This window comes from Pelmatolapia mariae, linkage group LG6 (genome assembly GCF_036321145.2).
Source record: "Pelmatolapia mariae isolate MD_Pm_ZW linkage group LG6, Pm_UMD_F_2, whole genome shotgun sequence".
NCBI classification, from domain to species: Eukaryota; Metazoa; Chordata; class Actinopteri; order Cichliformes; family Cichlidae; genus Pelmatolapia; species Pelmatolapia mariae.
In genome coordinates, this window is record NC_086232.1 from 31,840,224 (window position 1) to 31,858,058 (window position 17,835).

Consider the following 17,835-nt stretch of genomic DNA (forward strand, 5'->3'; position numbering starts at 1 on the left):
AACACTACTTTTCCTTAAATGTCTGGTTGTGTTTAATAGTGAGCATTCATACAATTTTTATAGTAGTACATATATAGAAAGGCCAGTGTAGGTTGTCAGCTGAAAATAAAATCAAAACACAAATTAATAAAATGATACCAGAAATCCTAGAGTTGATGTTATTTGGATTAATACTTTGAACAATTAATCAAGGATAATGTATACCAGATGCAAAATTACTGGTATATTGTATGAATGATGCAAAACAGCATGCTAATAATAAATTTACAAGAAACATTTGCTTTGAGAATAGTGAAAATAGTCTTTTTCTGCGATAAAACTTAAAATTTTCCACAACACTTAAAAGCAGCTTTTCGCAAAAATTGATTGAACCTTTTTTGTGTGATGTAAGAAAATATGTGTTAGCTAGTTAAATGTTTACGAGACAAATAAAAAAAGCGACGTAATGTTTAAACGTATATGAGGCGGTTCAAAATCGCGCTATTCAGGATAATTAACTACTGGGAGTTGTGGGCGTGCACGAGATTTTGAGTTCGCGAGAGAAGAGTTTCCAGGCGTTTGGTTATCGACTCAAAACAGGTGCAGGTACTATTAAATTTTAACCGTCTCCCTGTCGATAAAATTACCAAATTTAAGTTGATGTTAATTGCGCAATATAGATGTTTTTTCGCTGGTTTATAGTTTATGTCAACTGTGGGTCGAAATGAAGGACTATTTCCGACCTCCGAACGAGCTACTTTGTGCTAACAGTCAGCCGTTAGCCAACTCCCGTGTTTTGCGCCATTTTTCTCCATGAGGATTAAAAAGGAGTGCAGTAATGACACACTGAGATTTTGCTCTTTGCATCAATGATACAAACGTGGTATACCAAAATCTCACACACCAAACTTATTGGTGAGGTTTTCGACACCTGAAACTCCTACCTAATCTTTGGTCACTCCTGTGACTCCCTTTACAGGCTAAATTCATGAACCTGAGTGGAGAGGAGAAAAAAAAAAGATTTCGGACATAATAAGTGTGCCCCAAACGTGTTGGTATGTTAACTTAGGGACCAAAGATTTGTCGATTTTTAAAGTATCCAAACTGTAAAATATATCAGAGCTCTTTGAAAATAAGAAATGTGCTGTCGAAGCTCACTTTTTTGGAGTTACAATGTTCTATGTTTTTTTTTTTTTTTTTTTTTTTTTTTTTTTTTTAAAGAACATGTTTTGCTTTCTGTTTTTCTCAGTTCTGAGCAAGTCTCAGTTTTCCAAGATGGCAGATGCTGAGTTCGTCAAGAGGATATTGCGGGCTGTCCTCCAGTCCAGCAAAGACGGCGTGTCAATTGACAACCTTCAGTCAGAGTACCGGTCACTGTGTGGAGAGAACATCCCACTGGAGAAGCTGGGCTTCTCAAAGCTCGAGGACTACCTCAGAAGCATTCCCTCCGTTGTGAAACTTGAGCACAGCATGGGTCAGGTGAGTGTATTGTTTAAAAAATGTTTTCCCTCTACACTACTGCCTCATCAAACATCAAAGAACTGGGAGACTTATAACTGCTAGAAATTTTTTATTAAACAAATTTTTATTAATCTTTTCCTTAGTTACAGTGCTTAGCTGCAGTGTATGAGGAGACTGCCAACATTGCTGAATTGGTTGCCAGGCAGAAAACCTCGAAGAAATCTGGTCGCTCCCAGCTTGTGAACTGCAAGATGAGATTCAAGCCTCCCAACGCATACATGCTCAATGGTAGGTGTTTCTTAGTTGGAACAACTAATTAATCATGGTCTCGTCTTAGACAGAGAAAAAAAATAGATTAATGTCATAATGATTGGGCAGGTTTTCATACACCGTATCTGTGGGGAAACATTGGTCATTATTTATATGGTTTGTTTTTCTTTCCTTGGTTTTAGTGAGGCCAAGGACTTCACTCCGCCAACCTTCAGCTCATAGTAAATGTTATTCACCAAAAAACCGTTCTTGGCCCTATGGTGGCTATAGAGGTTTCAGTGCCTCAGGGGACTACAGGTAAATAATATCTGCTTTATTTATTTATTTATTTATTTATTTATTTATTTAAGGAATTATAAGCAATAGTTAGACAATAGCTTTATGTAACTGTAATTTCAGCTTTGCAGAAATTCTTTGTCACACTCTGTCATACTCTTCCCAAATCTTCCCAAATGCTAGGAAGTTGGACCAAGGTTTAAGCTCCATCACACCAGTTGAACACCGACAACCAGCTCCTCAACCAGCTTTAAAACCAGCATGTGTTACACCTAACAGGTGAAGATACACTTGTGGGCAAATTAAACTTAAGCTCTCCTCAAAAAAATGTACTGTGTAATTTTAGTAATGTATAGCCTTTAAGAATCATAGCTACATGAATGCAAAATTCTGTGTCCTTACTCCAGTTATGATATTAGTTTAAACTAAAACATGGCCCAAGTAATCTTATATCAGCATTAAAGTCAGATTTGATGGCTTTGAAAATGTGACAAAACCAAGAAAAGAATAATTGAGAAACTTTTGAGTGAGACACCAGGCCAAGTTATTTAGCTTACTATTGAATGAAAAACAATATCACTGTTGAATGACAGCTTATTGTTATGAAGTCACATTGTGCTGTAAGATATCTATGTTGCTAACAGGAAAGAGAAGAACTTGATGAACTCCAAAAACTCCAAAGGTATTTGAGATTTTTCTTTTCTTTTTTTTTTCTTCTGATAGCACAACTTTCTAAGTTAAATCCAAGTATAGCAAGAGTTACACAAATATAGTGCTTTTACATATATCTGCTTTTAAACTGCTCTTTGGGCATATTTTTACATCTTTTCAAGTCAGGCTTGGTAATGTATTACTAAAGAAAAGTACAAACAGTACCAAGCTTGTTAGTAAAGTGAATTTGGCTGTGCAGCATCACAATATATCACTCTTGTGATATGGGGCGATCGTGGCTGAAGAGTTGGCAGTTTGTCTTGTAATCGGAAGGTTGCCAGTTCGAGCCCCGGCTTGGACAGTCTCAGTCGTTGTGTCCTTGGGCAAGACACTTCACCCGTTGCCTACTGGTGATGGCCAGAGGGGCGCGATATGGCAGCCTCGCTTCTGTCAGTCTGCCCCAGGGCAGCTGTGGCTACAACTGTAGCTTGCCTCCACCAGTGTGTGACTGTGAGAGTGAATGAATAGTGGAATTGTAAAGCGCTTTGAGGGTCTCGAAAAGCGCTATATAAATGCAATCCATTATTCTTGTATTTAGCTGCACAGATGACAGTTTAACCAGCACCATATTGAAGTGTTTGACTTTTTATCAGCTATAGTGCTCAGGACAATGCATGGTCACAATAATCATAGGATCTGAAATGAAACAAAGTTTTGCTCTAGTACTAATGATTGATTTAATAAGTTAATACAGCATATATATAAAGATTAACAACAAACAGCAGTGCTCTGCTTTTGAGACTGGCTTGTATCAAAGTGTATTTACTTAATTTCTATCTTTTCAAACATTTTTCAGAAGTGAACCTACAGCGAGTATCTATTCCCAGCCAATCCCAGGTACGGTCTGTTGCTGTTAATTTTGTCAATATTAGAATATAAAGTGTGCTCTTTAGATGGTCAGGACAATCTTAATACTTCTGAGTAAATAAATACACTTAGAATCCATATTTATACTCTTTCAGTTAAACTATTTGATCACTGAAGGCACATCAGATGCTTTCTGTTTAAGAAAACAACTTTTGCATAGTTTTGATAATATGGTATAGTAGAAAGTTTTAACCCATAGGTGGCAATACAACACATGATCGTTCAAATCCCTCCATGCAGGATAGTGAGTATGACGTGGAGCTGGTGCAGAGTCAAATAAGTCAGCTCCTGGAGAAGTACTACAGTGGACTGTGGATGTCAAAACTCTCAGAACTCTATTGTGATATGTTCAGTCAGAACCTCCATCCTCAGGTGCTCAGGGACATGGTAAAGTGGACACACGTGTGTATGGTAAGTTGAGTTTTTTGTTTTTTTGTTCTTTTTAATGTCTTGTTTTATGTTAGGTTGTAAACCCAGTGACAGTTTTCAATTTCACACTCAGTTCTGCAGTCTCAGAATCAATTATTTTGAAAACTTGTAGTTTAAAATGCCAAAAAAGGATTAGTAAGGGTGGTTGTGGAGGTATCGTGATGCTTTTTAAAAAAAAGTACTTTTAGTCAAGTTTTTTTTTTTTTTTTTAACAAACTCTTAGGAAGTGATAGTATTTTCAGTTGAAATCGTTACCAGTACTAGTTTTCAGACCTATAGCAAAGGAAAAAGTTATGCTATGCCTCAGAGTTGTTGAAGCTAGCTTAAGAGAGGTGGCAGTCAATGAGCAGCAGTATGGCTTCATGCCAGAAGAGTGCACTAGAAGGAGCTTCACCGTGTCTCTGTGGATGTAGAGAAAGCATATGATAAGGTGCCAACTAACTATTGTACTGCACGAGGAAGTCAGGAGTGGCAAGGAGAAGCATGTGAGGTGGTGTAGGATATGTATGCGGACACTGAAATGGTGGTGAGGTGTGTAATGGGAGTGACAGATGGGTTCAAGATGGGGATGGGATTACATCAGGGATCAGCTCTGAGTCCCTTCTTGCTTGCGGTGGTGATGGGCAGGTTGACAGATGAGGTCAGGTAGGAGTTTCCCTGGACTTTGCAATGTCATCTGTGAGCACCAATCTGTAGTAAAAGTAGCGAGCAGGTGAAGGAGAGTCTGGATAGATGGCGGTATGCACTGGAGTGAAGAAGAAAGTTGGAAGCGAGACAGAATACACACGTATAAAATGAGAGGGAGGTAGCAGAGTTTAAGATGCTCCGAATTTCACTGGGAATGACCAGGATAGACAAGATTAAAAATGAGTCAAAGTTTGAGGAGACAAAGTTTGAGGCAAGGTTGAGATGGTTTGGAAGTGTGCAAATGAGGTATAGTGGATTTATTAGACAAAGAATTTTAATGGAGCTGCCAGGCAGGAGTACATTTAAGATTCCTGGATTTAATGAAGGAGGTCATGGAGAAGGTTAGAATGACAGAGAAGGGTGTTAGAGATGGGGTAAGTTGGAGGTGTGTTGCTGTCTTTGATTGTATGCTTAACGGCTTTATTTAAGATTTTCTATTTTTTGTGTGTCTCATTTATCTTCTTCCAAAGGTGGAGCAACTTTCCACCAACCGAGCCGACCGGCTGGTCTACCCTCCTCTGCCTACCAAGAAATCTCCTGGTTCTTTAAAGAGCACCACCAGCACTCCACAAGCATCGCCCAACAATTTAAGCACTACCAGCACACATTTTTCTTCATGTCCCTCAACACCTGAAAGCCCTTGTACACAAGTTACATTCAGTCCCACTTCTGATTCTACACCATGTCCTCCATCAAAACCGTGTGCTGTTGTCTCAGCTGATGTTCGTCAGAAAATAAAGGAGCTCCTTTCCAAATACAGCCAGGGTCTGTGGGCCCATGCTTTGCCCAAACTTTTTATGGACACATACAAGGTGCCATTCCCTGAGCATGTGCTGGACAACTTGTCTCTTTTGCTTGATATATGCAATGTGGAGTACCCCTTGCCACATGACAAGAAGAAGGTAAGAGATTGATGCAGTGTAGGTGACGTATAAGTTGAGTAAACAGCAGTAGGCGTTCTGATGGGTAACACAGAAACCGTAGGGGTGAAAATGGTGATTGTTTGCAGCTAAAACAACAATGATTCTAACAATGGTTATGTTTTCGTTCTTTCCTGTGATCAGGCCATCCTCTACAAATCAAGCAGAGCAGACATAAAACCCACAGACGGTCGAGAAAACCAGCAGGGTATAAGGCATCCTCTTCCTTCTGGTCTGAAGGTCCTGAGTCCTGTGGTTCCTCCCTCTTTAGTTCTTCCCTCAGTGCAATACCCATCAGTGCTGGTTACTGAAGTCAAGACCACCAATGCCGTTACTGTAAGGTGAGACAGACTTTATTAATGCAGACATTTTTGTACTTCTTAATGCATTATTAAATCTAAAAAATAATTTAAACTCAGTCAACAAAATGGAAGAGAAAAATGTAAAACCTTTGAAAAATAATTTTGTTCAAATCTTTCAATGTGAAATATACCCGGTAGTCATAAGTCAGAGACTTTTAATCAGGCAGTTCAGTAGTGAAATGAGTGTATGAATTTTAATCAAGGATTCCATGCTGCAGAAGAAACTTCTCATCCAGTAAATACAAGTTTGAGTCAGTGCACCAGACAGCATTTGTGTGGCCAGTATAGGACATACAAACATATAATATAGTAAAGTATAAACATACCGTGGTTCAGGGGGTTGAGAAGCTCATCTTGTAACTGGAAAGTTGCCGGTTCGATCCCCAGCTCTGTCTGTCTTGGTTGTGTCCCTGGGCAAGACGCTTCACCTACCGCCTACTGGTGATGGCCAGAGGGGCCAATGGCGCAATATGGCAGCCTCGCTTCTGTCAGTCTGCCCCAGGGCAGCTGTGGCTACAACTGTAGCTTGCCTCCACCAGTGTGTGAATGTGAGAGTGAATGAATAGTGGAATTGTAAAGTGCTTTGAGGGTCTCGAAAAGTGCTATATAAATGCAATCTATTATTATTATTATTATTATTATTATTATTATTATTATTATTATTACATAATATCAATTCAGTTTGTCCTCCATGTCTTTTTTTGTGTTTGTTTGTTTGGGATTTATTATGACTAAAATCATGTCTTGCAACCTTCATTATTTGGATTTAATTTGAAAATACAAAAATGTTTTCCCCCACAGTAAGTTATGACAAATTGAATATATGTGAAGTGATAAATCTCTCTGTCTTCAGGTATGTAGGTGAGAACTACTCCAACGCCCAGGAAGCCATGGAGGATGCCATGCAATCCTTTTACAGCCAAAGCTCCATTCAGCATCCTGTGTCTAATCCCATTGTTGGTCAGCTTGTAGCCGTCAGAGGTGAGGATGGAGCTGAGATGGCCAGAGGACAGGTCTTAGAGGTCACAGGCCCCAACAAGGTCAAGGTAAATTTCTTGAATTTATTTATTTTTAACCGTATTTCTGTGCTAGTGTGTTTACAAGTCTTTAAAGTCCTAAATGTTTTATCTTTAAAATATTTAGTTGCACCCACTACAATTTGAGTCACCCTGAGAGTTTCTGACACACAATGTCACTGTTTTTGTTGTTGTTGCTTTTTAATCCCCTTTATGTGTCTCAGTAAATTATATTGATAGAGCCAAGCTTTTTAATTTGGCTAAACCATCAGGCAGTTTTTAAGTGTAAGAGCATTTAACTGTCCAAAAGTCTTGATCCATGTCTCATTTCTCTATATTTTGCTGGGAAATCAGAGATGGTGGCAGTGATTTATGAAACATGAATAGAGCTAAAGCATATAAAGTTGGAAAGTCAATATTGTTATGCTCACATGTTACTCTTTAACACAGACTGAACTCTGTTTCTTGGAATTTCTTTAAGTGGTGCTCAGGAAGAGTTCTCCAGGCATATTTAAGGTCATTCAAAGCTCTTCTTTTTGTTTCATTCTCAGTCTAGATGATCCCACACGTTGGTGGATTAAAATCTAATGGTACTACTGTTTCCCTTAAGAATTAGTTTAAGTAGATAAGTTTGATAGTGTGGCTGTTAGTCTATGTAAATAAAAAAAAAAATAAAAAAAAATGCAAGTTTAAGGACAAGTGGCTTACGAAAGTGGCATGCTCACGCAAATTAAGATATGCAACATGGTTTGCTTTGAAAGTGTTTTAACCTTGACACACTGGAATATTTGTATTTGCATGGGTTTCTCAAGTTTCTCACGATACAAAGAAATTTTAATTTATGGTTTTGTCTCTGTATTATCCCTGCAATGGACTGTACCACATCCCTCACACTTAAGACAGCTGTGATATGCTGTAGCACACTTATGACCCTAAGCATTCATAGATTCATGCATTTGTATGTCGTGTTCTTAACACTAACTTCCAGGATTTCGAACTTGTTGAAAGTGTCATTTTGACCTCTCTTGCAACAAAAAAATGTATTTCCCTCTGATTAGTTCTCCATACTGTGCACTCTGTTGCGTTCAGCTGTGGTTTCTTCGCTGCTCTGTACAGTCAGTAAAATGGCCAGTTCTCCACTGGCACACACTCCCACCTCTTACCCACTCTGCTTTAGTTCAGAATCCCATGCTCACCTTGGCAGTAATTTTTTTTTAATTTTTATTTTATTTTTTATCTAAATATGTATGCAGATACTAACATCTGTCTAGCTCTGGCTCATGTTATAGCAGCCTTCATGTCAAAACAGTTGTTTAAAATTCAGCACACCTAGAAATTCAGTATGTGATGAATAAGCCCTGTGTAGGAATATGAGATGATGGGGTTTTATTTTCACAGAGGTAAAAGGATTTTTTTTTTTTTTTTTTTTTTAATGCCAAGGGGTTAAAATGACCCCTTCTGTGGTTCTAATGTTAAACTAAACCAACTTTATGTACACTCTTACTTAGAAAGAGTGCATTCTTACTTTTGAAAATTAATGCTTTGTATGTTGTTGTTTTTTTATTGTAAGTTCAGTCTCAACATGTGTGAGACTGATGTTTAAGCTCCATCACAATACAGTGTCTATTAAAAGGTCTCCAAAAGTCTTATAATATTTAACTTGTGTGTGTGTGTGTGTGTGTGTATATACGTAGACATGTGAAACCAAAGAACCTCTCTGTGTGTCTGTCAGGTTTACTACATGGACTATGGCTTCTCTGTAGAGACTAACATGAAAAATCTGCTGGAACTACACAGGGACTTTCTTTCCCTGCCCTTTCAAGCCACTAATGTTCAGCTTGCAGGTATGTAGAACATTAGGAAATTCTGTTTGACTGTTGTATACAGACCAAACTCAATCTCTAGATAAAGAAGGAAATGTTTTTAGGAGTCACTGTTACCCTGATGCTCTTGCCGTCATCTTCATCTTTTTCTATTTCTTTACTATCCTCCTGTCAGGCCTAGAAGGATTCAGCTCCCATCCATTGGTGCTCTCACTTATGGATAACGTGGCAGTTGGAAAGATCCTGCTGATGGAAACATTAGAGCCATGCCAAGAGAGTGAAGTACCTACAGCAGTACTTTATGATACTTCACAGGATGACGACCTCAACATCAACTCCGCCTGCCTGAAGGCTCTACAGGACAAGACCATGAACAACCCTCTGTCTGTAGGTTTACGTGTGGGGAAGAGTTAGATTTGTAATTATTTTCCCTCCCCTTTTCATATTTTCCTTATAAACTCAACATAACCACTAAGTGGTGCTGTGTTACCCGTACTTTATTGTGTCTTATGTTACAGTAGGGGTGTGTGTTTGCGTGTGTGGGAGGTTTGGAAATTGCAGTTTTATATTCAGCTGGGAGCAAAGTGATTTGTTAGCCCTCAGGCAGAGCTTGCTGCTTGTTATTTTTCCTGAGAAACACATGTGTTACTTAATTTAAAAATGCAAGAGTACACAAATAACTTTGGGAGTGCAGCAAAACTTTCATTATCTTTATTGTAGTTTTTATGTATTGTAGTAATAAAACTGCTTTTTAAAATGAGTTCATTATGCTTCAATAAATGAATCTGGGTTTCATTTATTGAAGCGTAATGCACTCATTTTAGCTCATTAAATAGCCAGAAATAATATGAAAATGCAAAGACTGTTTTGTGTGTGAGACTCTAATCATTATCATCATTGCTGCATCACACAAGTTTTTGATGACTTCTAATATGATTCTAATATGATATTGTTGCCTGTAGGTAAATGTTACCTATCAGGATGTGTCTGTCACAAATGTGTGTCAAGATGGCACCTTGTACTGCCAGCTCCCTTCCCGTGGAACTGCAAGACTGAGCAAGTTACTAGAAGAAACAGAGGCCTACTTCATTTCCCAGGTATATAACACTTTATAGTACATACATTCATGGAAGAGTGGAAGAAAGTGGAATGAGGCCATTTCCACATACTACGTGTGCAGGATTGTATTTTTCGGCATGTGTTTTTGTGAGAAGTTATAAACAGCTGATAGTGTAGTGATAAAGATAAGGAGGGAAAAATACATTCCCCATACTGGGCCTCAGGGACAACGAGGTTTTTGTACAGTTGTTGTACCTGACATTGGCTGTTTAAATTTCTTTTCAGAAGCATGCATTTATTTTAAATACAAAGAACAATGAATGCAGAAAACATCTAGTCTTTAAAAAAATGTTCTTGTTGGAGGTTTTCCCTTAAGGATGACCTTTGAGCACGAATGGCTTCCTTTCTTTTTTTGTGTGCCTGTCTTTATCTCCTTGACAGTGCATTTGATTCCTGCCACAGACTTCAGACACTTTTGTCATTTACTCGGTTTTATTCATTATTTGTACTTCTCTCAGATATGAGTTCCTTGCAATTGCCGTTTCACCTGTGGAATGGGCGAAGCTTTCTAACACTGTTACATTTTTACATGTTAAAATTTTTTTTCTTTCCCCTTCTTACTAGATGACATCTGAGTTCCTGGTGTCTAGGCCCTTCATTGGCAAGTTCTGTCTAGCTCGCTACAAAGGAAAATGGGCCAGAGTGGAGGTAGGAAACAAATATTGGCAATGTATTTGTTTGAAGACTTAAAAATAATTTAAAGAAATATTTTGAGGATGTCAAAAATCATGACCAGTAAGTTGTTTTTTTTCTTCTTCTTCTCCTTCTCCTTCTCCTGCTCCTCCTCCTCCTCCTCCTCCTCCTTCTCCTTCTTCTATTATTATTTTTGGAAATTTGGCACCAAATGAAATTTTGTTGCTTTTATTTTTAGATCACCAACATGTACGGTAACAGAGTGATGGAGATTTCCTTCATTGACTTTGGTGTCCCAGCAACAGTAGAACTCACTGATCTTCGGGAGATCCCCCCTCTTTTTTTGAAAGACTTCATCATCATCCCACCACAGGTTAGTTACTTGTGTTTGTTCTAGGTGATGGAGAACTCAGTGGTCAGACAGGCTTCACGAGTCTTGTAACACATGTAAAGGTTTGTAATTGTGTCTTCCCCAGGCTATTAAATGTCGCCTAGCTGACCTTCCTGTTCCTGAGGGAGACTGGAGCCAAGAAGCCATTCTGTGGGTGAAGGAGGCTGTTATGGGCTCTGAAGCCTGTAAAATGAAGGTAATATCTACATCAAAAAATAGACTGGGTAAATGCTGCTGATAATAAAATCTTCAGTTTGAAGCACAGTAACTTGTAATTGCATTCTGGAATAATGGCCAGTGTGAAAGACCGGAGTGATTTTTGACAAATTGTCAGGTTAATGGAATGAAGTATCTCTAAACAGGAAAGATTTGACTGTTGAGACATACCATAACCAGCATTGGTAGTGGAAGAACTATGGACAGCATCTACTGTCATTGGTCTAAGGATCCACTAGGGCTGGGCGATATGGCCTAAAATCCATATCACGGTATAATTTGAAGCATGTGCGGTAACGATATATATCGCGATATATTCTTTTCTGTATAACGTATTTTACACACTATAAGGCACACTTAAAATCCTTTAATTTTCTCAAAAATCGACAGTGCGCCTTATGTATGAATTCTGGTTGTGCTTACTGACCTTGAACTGATTTTATGTAGTACACGGCGCGCAGAAATCTGTCAAGAAATGTTTTAGTACGACTTTGGTAAGCTATGAATGCACACCGTTTGATGGCTGGTCGAAGCATTAAGGCTGCCGTAGTCAGGAGCCTCGTGAAGTAATCTGGGTCCAAAACGCCGTCTGCTTGAGGTCTCAAAGTAAAACAAACACTGCGGCACACTGAGAGTTAAAAACTGTCTAAATTCTTTCATTTTTAATAAAATGATCAGCGTTGCTGCTTTACCAGGTGTAGCAGTTAAGTTTAACATCCAGGCATCCATGAAAACAGAATTTATTAAATTCAACGGAGTTAGATGTTAGCAGGAAGTTAGCTCGCTAGTTTCCACCTAAACATGATATGCCATGTTCTGACTGAGAGATTTCTGAAAAAATTAAATCGTACAGCTCTGCTGTCACTTCCAACATATATGAAGAGAGAAAACTAAACAGCAGTGACGTTTGTAGGGTTACTGAAGTCAGACTAGCTGGTATATAATGATGTCCTATGCGATTGCTAGTAAAACAGCTACGTTAGCATAACATTAGCACAGTGAAGCTGGAGGATGAACGCTAACTTTTTTCCACTTGATAAAAGTTAACGTGAGGGTTTCTGGTGGTTAGGGACACATGCAATTGCATGGCAGGATGTTATAAACGGACCAAACTTCAGTTAGAACAACTGAGATAATCCATCCACAATACAAAGTTAGTCATTAATATACTGCAACAACATGGGAATAGAGCAGCTGCGAGAGAATTCAGCATTAATGAATCAATGGTACGGAACTTGAGGAAGTTTTTGGCTTTCCCCATATTCCAAAAGTGCTTAGTCTCTTTGCTATTACTGTCGCCCGGCATAATTTGCAGATGATGTTGTTTGCAGCTGCTGCAATGCTTTCGACCAAAACAGGCGCAGCTTGATGACACCATCAGCATGCGCTATCGCGGTAGAGTGGTATAGTCAAAATCTCTACCGTTGGCCAAATTTATATAGTTTCTACCATATACCGTTTATACCGCCCACCCCTAGGATCCACAAACCATGAACTTCTAATGGATGTTGAGAATGTGTTGGACCAAATATGATTTGTGTTGGCTCTTTCACTCAAAATGCACAAAATAAAGGATCTGCTGGCACTGTATTAGTGCTGTTCATCACAGGGCAAATCACAGGTCTTGTAGGTTCTAACAGTGTGGTAGACTTACGGTTGTCGTATTTTGATTCATTAGTAGATGTGCAGTTAAGTATCAGTTGACTCCAAAGTGCAACTGTGTAAAGCAGTCACGATAAATGTAAGCTCTCAATTTGTACATTTTGTCCATGTATTCTTTTAACAATTCTTTTCATTTTCAGATCTTGAAACTAAACCAGGACACAAAGGACACACTTGTCTATATGTATCTTTTCACTGGCGTTGACGGTCAGCAGTTGGACGAGAGCATCAACCATCACTTGGCCCAGTCAGAGTTGTGGAAGAAGCTCACAATGCAGAACAATAACACAATCACCAGTTGCAACATGAATACAGGTAATGGTGCACATCATAAACATTCTGGGTGTGAAATACTTCCCACCAGCAGTCAACATTTGACCTGAAACTTTTATTTTTTTTATTTTATTTTTTTTTATTTAAGCACATAATCTCTAATATAAGAGTGATGGCATTTAATTGTTAAAAGCTCAGTGCTTTTTTGAATGGGGTGCTGTTTAAACTTGTAGGTCTCACTCCTGTGATGGAGAGGTCGTCTCTCAGCAGCTCAGTCTCGAATCCTACAGATCCCACTGTGAAGGCTTCACCCCAGCTACGTCACATAGCAGGGGGCGGGGATGCTCCCACCAAAACTCAGACGCAACTACTTCAGCTGCCACCTCTGCTGGATCTCCCCTTGGTGCGTGAAGATGAGATAACCTTCTATTTGGAGTAAAAGATGGCTGCAAGAATAGTAGTCTCAAGCACACAGCCCTAAATGCTTTTGTTCCCAGGGGAAGCCAATCAGAAAAAAGTTGGTTTAAAAGGGAGCATGGTGAAGCCAAAGTGGTTTGTTTCAGAGAGAATAAACTGAAGTTCATCAGGGCTTAGTTTAAAATAAAACGATTGTTTTGCATGGTGAAACATGCAGTTACTCTACTACAGTCCAACAATAAAACTGTAACATTGAAGCATTAAAAAAGGAATAGAATTGGTCCAGTTTAAAGTTCAACATAATCTTGCTTTTCAAATTTGTCCAAAGTGTGTGTGTGTGTGTGTGTGTGTGTGTGTGTGTGTGTGTGTGTGGGCAATTTCTCACATTGGTTTACAGATTATGGCCAAATTAAATTTGTAAAGAATATGGGTTTGGGGTTGTTCCAGACCCAAAACAGCTGGAGTACCAAGAAGTCATTTTCCTTGTCCTCTTCTTTCAGCCTGGTCAGAATATAGATGTGTTCGTACCAGTGGCATGCCACCCTGGTTACTTTGTGCTGCAGGCTTGGCATGACCTGCATAAGCTGGTGGTGTTGATGGGGGAGATGATGCTTTATTACAACCAGACAGGGAAGACCAACCCAACCACCACCATCCAGAAAGGAAACATCTATGCTGCCAAGATAGACAAAAAGTAAGTTGACACATGGCTGCTAAAGGTCTGTCAGTTTTTTCAAAACAAATCAACTACTTCACTTATTCTCTCTCCTTCCCTAACACATTGTTGTCTTCTCCAAAATTATTAAAGATATTCTTAAAGAATTCTTCCTTTATAAGTTTATATTAGGAGGAAAACCTTCAACTGCTTTACTGTGTGATGCCAAGGTTCACAGTTTAAAATCAATAAGTTGCTATTGTGTCAGGGTCAATGGCTTAACTGATGCTTACCTGTATCTAGTTGGCACCGTGTGAAGGTGAAGGGGAGTCTTTCCAATGGCTTGGTGTCTGTCTACCAGCTGGACTACGGTAAGCATGAGCTGGTCCACAGTACGCTCATCAGGCCCTTAATAGAGGAGTTCAGACAGCTGCCCTTTCAGGCTATGACTGCACAACTTGCAGGTGAGTTATCCTCTTCATTTAGCTTCACTGGTTGACATGCATTTAAATATATATAATTTAAGACTCATCAATTAATGCTCCACTGTATAGAGCAGGGCGATATGGCCAAAAATATTTATCACGATATACATTTGAAAATTTGTGATAACGATATAACTGACACTAAACAAAATACTTTACAACTCCACAACTTTATTAGTGCAAAAAAACCCATCAGTGTATTTTCACTTAAACAAGCAGCTGTTTTTCATGTGCATTAAAGTTATATAAAAAAATTAACAGTGCAAATGCAAATTCCTTGCTGACAGTTTAACCAAAAGGCATTTCCAGTGGAAATTGGCCGACATATCCTCAGCATAACCATGTATAATATCCACAAAACTTAAAGAGGTTCTACACACACAATACAGTAATATTATGTTGAAGCACAGTACTTATCACTCCGCGAGGCTCCTGCCTACGATGGCCGTAATGCTCCGACAATCCATCAAGCGGTGCGGCTTCATAGCTTAGCAAAGTCGTATTAAAACATTTAACAGATTTTCGAGCGCCGTGTACCACATAAAATCGTTTCGAGGTCAGTAAACACGACCAGAATTCATACATAAGGGGCACTGTTGATTTTCAGAAAAATCAAAGGATTGATTTTAAGTATGCCGTATTTTCTAAAAAAACAAGGTAATAATGACAGCCCGCTAGCATTCTCTACCAAAAATAGTCCTTTGTTGTGTATCTGACGGATGAAAGCTAAACCAGTTCCACACCACTGAAGTTGCAGCAATTTTACAAACCAATTCTGGTTAATCTTTTTCATTCAATGATCTGCTTTCGCCCTTCTCGTTCTCCGTCGCTACCGTGCTTTTTTTCGCCATGTGCGTATGAAAACAAAGGCACTGCGCATGCGCGTTGTACCCATATTCTATCGCGATATTTCATTTTCTTATCGTTGCCCAACATTATACCGGTATTACTGTGAACGGTATGATATGGTCCAGCCCTACCACTGTATTTGTGATTTTCATAGTTTTTGCAGCAATCTAATGCAGTTTTTATATGTTGTCGTTAGCAACAAAACCATCATGTGAAATAGTATGCAGAGTGTTTACGGACGAGAAGCTAAAAAGAGCCGTCAGGTGCTAAAAAATAAACCGGAGAACAGGCTTTTCCCTGCAGCACGCAGTGTAATAAATACAAAGAAAATTGTGGCAGTTTCAACTTATGTAACTCTCGACTCCCAGTACACGACGCCCAGCTGAAAACACTTCACGCAAGTAGAGCTGCCCGAGACTCACAGAATTTACAGAAAATGTAAAATTTTTGATATATATCGCTCGTTGTCGGGATGATAAATGTCTTATATCGGGATATGAGATTGTGGTCATATCGCACAGCCCTAGGTACAATTACAATGTCTACCATGGAATAGCAAAATTCTGTTGTTTGAGGGTTAGCTGCCATCTGAAACCTGGAATGTCCTTCATGGGACTGCTTGCCACTTGCAAAGAAGTGTTCAACAAGCAAATCTTGTTGCATATGACTTAATTTGACGGCCCAACTTAGTATCCAATCAATCAATTTATTTATAAGCACTTTTAAAAACAACAGTTTGACCAAAGTGCTGAACATTTTAAAAAGGTAAAAAGTAGAACAAACACAAAGAACAAAACAAAAACTCAGTCAAAATTAAAAGCTAGTGAGTAAAGATGTGTTTTCAGGCAGGTTTTAAAGATGTCGAATGTTGGAGAGATCTTAGTATGAAGAGGCAGACTGTTCCAAAGTTTGGGCGCCGCAATTGCAAAGGCCTGTTTTAGCCTGCTTCTAGGAAAACCAGAAGCAACTTACTAGCTGACTGAGAGTTCTATTTGGAGGTTTTGTTAGTTGAAAGATTAGAGAGGTATGACGGAGATAATCCATCCATCCATCCAAACATAGTCACTACTAACATTCAATATAGTGGAAGCCAAAATGCAAAAGGCCGTGGGGGGGTGTTGTAGTAGACATGTCCATGTTTTATATGAAATCTGTGGTGTACACATACTAGTTGTTTCCTTTTCCTGATCACACAGGTGTAACACAGCACCAATGGTCAGAGGATTCCTCGATGTTATTCAGAAATCATGTAGAGAATCGTGCACTGGTCGCAGTGGTGGACAGTGTGCAAGATGTGTCGGAGGTCAAAGGTGAGCCTTGGGAGCGCAGGTTGACAGTTTACCTAGTGGACACCACAGTGGATGATCAGGACCTTTGGATCCACACAGTTATGACTGCGATTGATGCCGAGCTCTCTTGAACTTCCTAGAATGGAAACGCAACATGGGGATAAATGTCATTTGTTCTGTTTCAGTGTTCTTCAATCTGTACGAAGACTTTTGAGATTTGGTAGGGTCACAGTCTTGAGGTTAATAAAAAAAAGTCCTGCATTTTTTTCTTTTGGTTCTAGTTAAGCCATGTGTTCTTTATTGCATGTTTTGCTTTTTCTTTAAGCTGAGCTGACTTTGCAGAGTTTGATATTGCAGTGAATGCAGCTGTTTATTTATATAATATATAAATAAACAGCAATTTCTTGTAAGCAGATTCTTGCAAGTGTGATGTGTATTTTCAAAATATAGAAAGTAAGTACCATATAAAGATTTCAAGTTTAACCTCTGCCTTCCAGTATCATTTTGTATACTGGCCAATATAGTTTTAACATTGTAAAGTTAGTGTTTGCACATTTAACCCCTGATTTCACTTTTACATTTCACATTTCTACCTTTCTTCTAACCTTTAAAGGCACCTTTGTCAAGCGAAAGAGTTGTCTAGTAAGTTAGAAATATGTTTTGTAATATTAAAGGAGCTCAGATTATTCATGTCCAGTTATTTAAAATAGGTAACGGATAACAGGTATCGATCTTAGTCCTACATAATGTCTGTGTAATCAAGTAAACATCTGTCATGCTACCCTGACCTGACTTTAACTGCACTACAAACGTCTTCAAGTAGCTTTAAAAAGAAAAAAACTAATAAAATTAATATACATGAAATACAGTAATATTCCCTTTAAAGTAAATAATGTTCAGAGTGAGCTGCCTTGGGAGAGTGCTGCTTGTTTATCAGGTGCTTATTAAACAGCTTTGAGTTTTGCTACATAATATTTAACATTATTATTAGTATTATTATTATGATGAATGTATTTAATCACCAAAGTAGAAAATAAAAAAACTG

At 38.7% G+C, this 17,835-nt stretch overlaps 1 protein-coding gene across 1 annotated transcript; it reads left to right on the plus strand.

Moving 5' to 3' along the window:
- The first annotated feature begins 1,254 nt into the window (after window positions 1-1,254).
- Window positions 1,255-16,930, plus strand: tdrd7a (tudor domain containing 7 a). The gene is given in 21 exon segments (XM_065471229.1): window positions 1,255-1,458; window positions 1,584-1,728; window positions 1,893-2,007; window positions 2,170-2,265; window positions 2,631-2,668; window positions 3,494-3,534; window positions 3,805-3,975; window positions 5,151-5,582; window positions 5,745-5,941; window positions 6,816-7,008; window positions 8,711-8,822; window positions 8,977-9,188; window positions 9,764-9,898; window positions 10,485-10,568; window positions 10,792-10,926; window positions 11,030-11,140; window positions 12,963-13,143; window positions 13,329-13,498; window positions 14,013-14,206; window positions 14,471-14,631; window positions 16,698-16,930. Coding segments are annotated over 21 exon segments (3,360 nt in total).
- Window positions 16,931-17,835: the final 905 nt, after the last annotated feature.